Source organism: Pyrus communis, chromosome 5 (genome assembly GCF_963583255.1).
Source record: "Pyrus communis chromosome 5, drPyrComm1.1, whole genome shotgun sequence".
In the NCBI taxonomy this organism is placed as follows: Eukaryota; Viridiplantae; Streptophyta; class Magnoliopsida; order Rosales; family Rosaceae; genus Pyrus; species Pyrus communis.
In genome coordinates this window covers 23,376,134-23,379,872 of record NC_084807.1, presented here as the reverse complement: position 1 = coordinate 23,379,872, position 3,739 = coordinate 23,376,134, and the positions used below count along the sequence as shown (strand labels likewise).

The following is a 3,739-nucleotide window of genomic DNA, read 5'->3' as shown; positions in this document are numbered from 1 at the left end:
TGGCTTCGGGTTCCATGGGAACTTCGAAGTTAAGCGAGAATGGGGCTTGAGCAATCCCATGATGGGTGACCCATTGGGAAGTTGCTTGTGAGTTCCCAAAAACAAAACCGTGAGGGAATGGTAAGCCCAAAGCGGACAATATCGTGCTACGGTGGTGGAGTCGGGCCCGGGATGTGGTCCCGCCCGGGCCGGGATGTGACACATCAGTATCTTATCCATCAAGAATTCCAATAAACACAACCACTTCGTCATCATCTTCAGATGCTGTGTCTTTTTCTGAATCACTGTCACTCCAAGTGGAGGTTAAAGCCTTGTTCCTTTCATCCTTCAGCTTTCTAAGAGTGTTGGCACATTCATGAGCATGATGTCCATACCCTTGACATTCAAAACACTTGTCTTTATCATTTGAACTTTTTTTGCCACCAAGTTTCACAAACTTAGTGGAATTTCCATTAGAGACATCTCGAGAACGAGAAACTTTGGAGTTTGAATCAAAATTGTTCCAATGTTCACGTCCCCTGGAACTTCTAAGCTTCAAAAAATTTCTTGCTTGTTTGGTGAGAAGAGCAAATTCATCTTGAGTCAAGTTTTCAAATGAATCCTCATTCACTTTTTCATTATTGACTTTGAACGCCACATTTTTTCCTTTCTTAACTTCAGTGAAGTCAGATTCATATGTTTGTAGTGATCCAATCAATTGTTCCAACTTGTAAGTGTTTAAATCTCTTGATTTTTCTATACCTGTCATTTTCGCATGAAACCTTGAAGGAAGAGATCTTAGAATTTTCTTAACAATCCTATGTTCTGGAATGCTGTCACCAAGATTGTGACAACCATTGACAATTACACTAAGCTTAGCATAAAAGTCGGAGAAACTCTCATCATCTAGCATTTTGATATTTTCAAATTTTGTGATCAAATTTTGAAGCTTGGATTCTTTGATAGTGGAGTTACTTTCATGAGTAACTTCAAGAATATCCCAAGCCTTTTTCGCTATTGTGCATTTACTTATGTAGTTAAATTGCTCAGGCGAAACGGCAGTGAACAACAATTTCAATGCTCTTTGATTGAATGTGCTGGAGCTGCGTTCATCTTCGATCCATTCCCTTCTAGGCTTAAGCATAGAAACAGTTATAGAAGATTGTTCTTCGCCTTTGGTTTCTCTAACTGTTGAAGGCTCCTAACCTTCTTCAACTGCAAGCCACACTTTGTCGTCAAGCGCCTAAAGGATTGATTTCGTTTTTGCCTTCCATCCAGCGTAGTTGTCGCCTTCAAAGTGTGGTGGATGAGATATTGACCCCATTGTACGATTTATCCTATTGATCCCACATATCTCACTAAATATATATAGTGACCTGCTCTGGTGCCAATTGAAAGGCCTAGGATGGGTACTAATTTAACCTAGAAATATTAATAAATTCCAACTTAAAACTAATCCAAATTAAGGTTTAAATTAATCAGTTATGCAAACTGAATCCTACACAAATAGTCAGAATAAATATAAAGAGTACGCACATGATGTAGGATTTAACGAGGCAAAACCCACCACTGGGAAAATCCTCGGGCTACCAAGCCAGGAAGCACTAAGAAAGAAAGAATACATAAAGACTTACAAGAACTCATCAACTAGACAACCATACTAGTTGGCAGCTTCGTGTTCGCGCTTTGCTACTCGATCTTTTGTCAGTCTTCGAGTTGAAATGACACAATACTAACGCAATCGTCAATCACCTTTTCCTCGAACTTTGCAAGATACTAACTCGATCATGCAGAATGTTTATATGATGAAGTGTTTGTTTGAAAAACAATCAATTACAAAAATCACAAGGCACATTTTCATAATTGACATTCTATTAACAACTTAAAATGAAAACAACATGAAAACAATATTTTCCCTTTAAACACGCATGCTATTGAAACCACAAGATGGCAGCAACATAAAAATTATTTTTCATCTTTTCAAAACACAAAGCTGCTGCCGATGCTTTTAACAAAGAACCAAATATTCATGCATATGTGGCTTGACTTTTATAGGACTCTGACATCTCTTATAAAGACTCAAAGCACCGCACGATGCAAACCGATAAGAACGCAATCCATGTAATCAGATGACTCCCACCAGCATGCAACCAGATAAGTCCCAATGCAATCAAATTAGTCTCAATGCAATCAGATTGTTTTGAAAGTGTGATTTAATAATTAATACAGAAAGGATAAGTCATTTAAAAGAGATAAAACACACAATGGTCAAGAGTCCTATTCCAAATACAATAACATGAGATAACATGTGAATGTAGTTGAATGCATTCGTGCAAACGTACCTGAATAAGTATCTTGTTTACGTAACATCTTTGCATCGAAAGTGTGAGAGACATCCTTAGACTTAAACAATTACAATTGAAAATATGTAACAAATCTAAGCTATTACAGACTCAGGCATTTTGTCAAGAATTGCCAATTTTGCACTAACAAATGGAGGCAGAGGGAAAAGGTGAGGGAGGTGGAGTTTTGAGTATGGAAAGTAACGGCCATAGGCTAGGGAGGGGAGGAGAGGAGGAACATGAAGCCCAAAGGTGTGACAAACTCACGGAAAAATTGAAAACAGAGCTCATGAAAGCTGAGAAAAATCTCTGGGAAAAAGTGAAAAAAAGAGAAAGGAAACAAGAGAATGAGGGAAAGGGGAAGAAGATTTGACGGCTAGGTCCAACTGCAAGGGTGATTGCATATTAAGAAACTAGAGAGAATTTCACGCGGTTTCTAAAGAGAGATGGAAGGGAGTCTTAGTGAATTCATAACAACTTAGATCTAACTTTTTAGCTTAGGTGAGTGAGTGGTTAAATTCGTAATAAGTTAATTATAATAATTTAATTCAAATTTATTTTTAACAAGAATTCAATTTAAAATTTCTAAATTATGGTTGTCTATATTTCATTAGTCTAATAGTTCTATTTTGATCTTATAAACTAATGAGTAGAAGTAAATGGAGTCGGATCGAGAACAACAATTTTTTTCCTTCTCTTTTCTTCCAAAAATAAAAATAAAAATAGTAAACATAAAAATATCAAAACAATGTGCTAATTTGAAGATATGGGCAAAAGCCCAAAAGTCATGTGAGACAAGTAATCTAATTATTTTTGTATTTTTTGACTCTTTGTCAAGAGATTTTTCAGTGTGATCAACACACGAGGTAATATATTACGTATCATTATATAAATGATAAGATATGTGTGTTAAAAAGTTAATAACTTAAAAAACAAAATTTTCCACCGCTTATATAAAAACACGTAATGTACGAACTATGTTCCCGTTACAATCAAAATTTTCTCCTCTTTGTCTTATTAGAGAGTTTAATTTGTTTCATTTACCAAACACGTTTTCCCATAAATAGGAAAACAAAATAAATATAAATTAAAAAAAATCCAAAATAAGAAAAGTCTTGCCACGTCGGCCTATTTACAAGAAGCCTCTAACTTTTCGCACCAGCTCGCATGGCTCAACTAACAACTGAAAAACGGTGCAGCCCTTTCTTCCCGCGGCTTCCGAAACTCCGTTCCGTTTCCACTTGGAAACGCGCCGTCTCCTCCAAAACTCGATCGATTGATATCTAACGCTACTAAACGTCGTTATGCGCTCAGCCGATCAACCCCCCACGTGTCGAAGAGTTACAGCGTCCTCACCACGCTAACAAAGACGACGCGGTTTTGCCGTTAATACCACCATAAATCTTTTTCTGTCCTCG

At 37.0% G+C, this 3,739-nt stretch overlaps 1 protein-coding gene across 1 annotated transcript; it reads right to left on the bottom strand.

The window, feature by feature from the left end:
• Positions 1 to 211: 211 nt before the first annotated feature.
• Positions 212 to 1,123, bottom strand: LOC137734437 (uncharacterized). Its single transcript, XM_068473705.1, has one exon. The coding sequence runs from the start codon at positions 1,121 to 1,123 to the stop codon at positions 212 to 214; it is 912 nt and encodes a 303-aa protein (XP_068329806.1).
• Between the last annotated feature and the right edge of the window lie 2,616 nt (positions 1,124 to 3,739).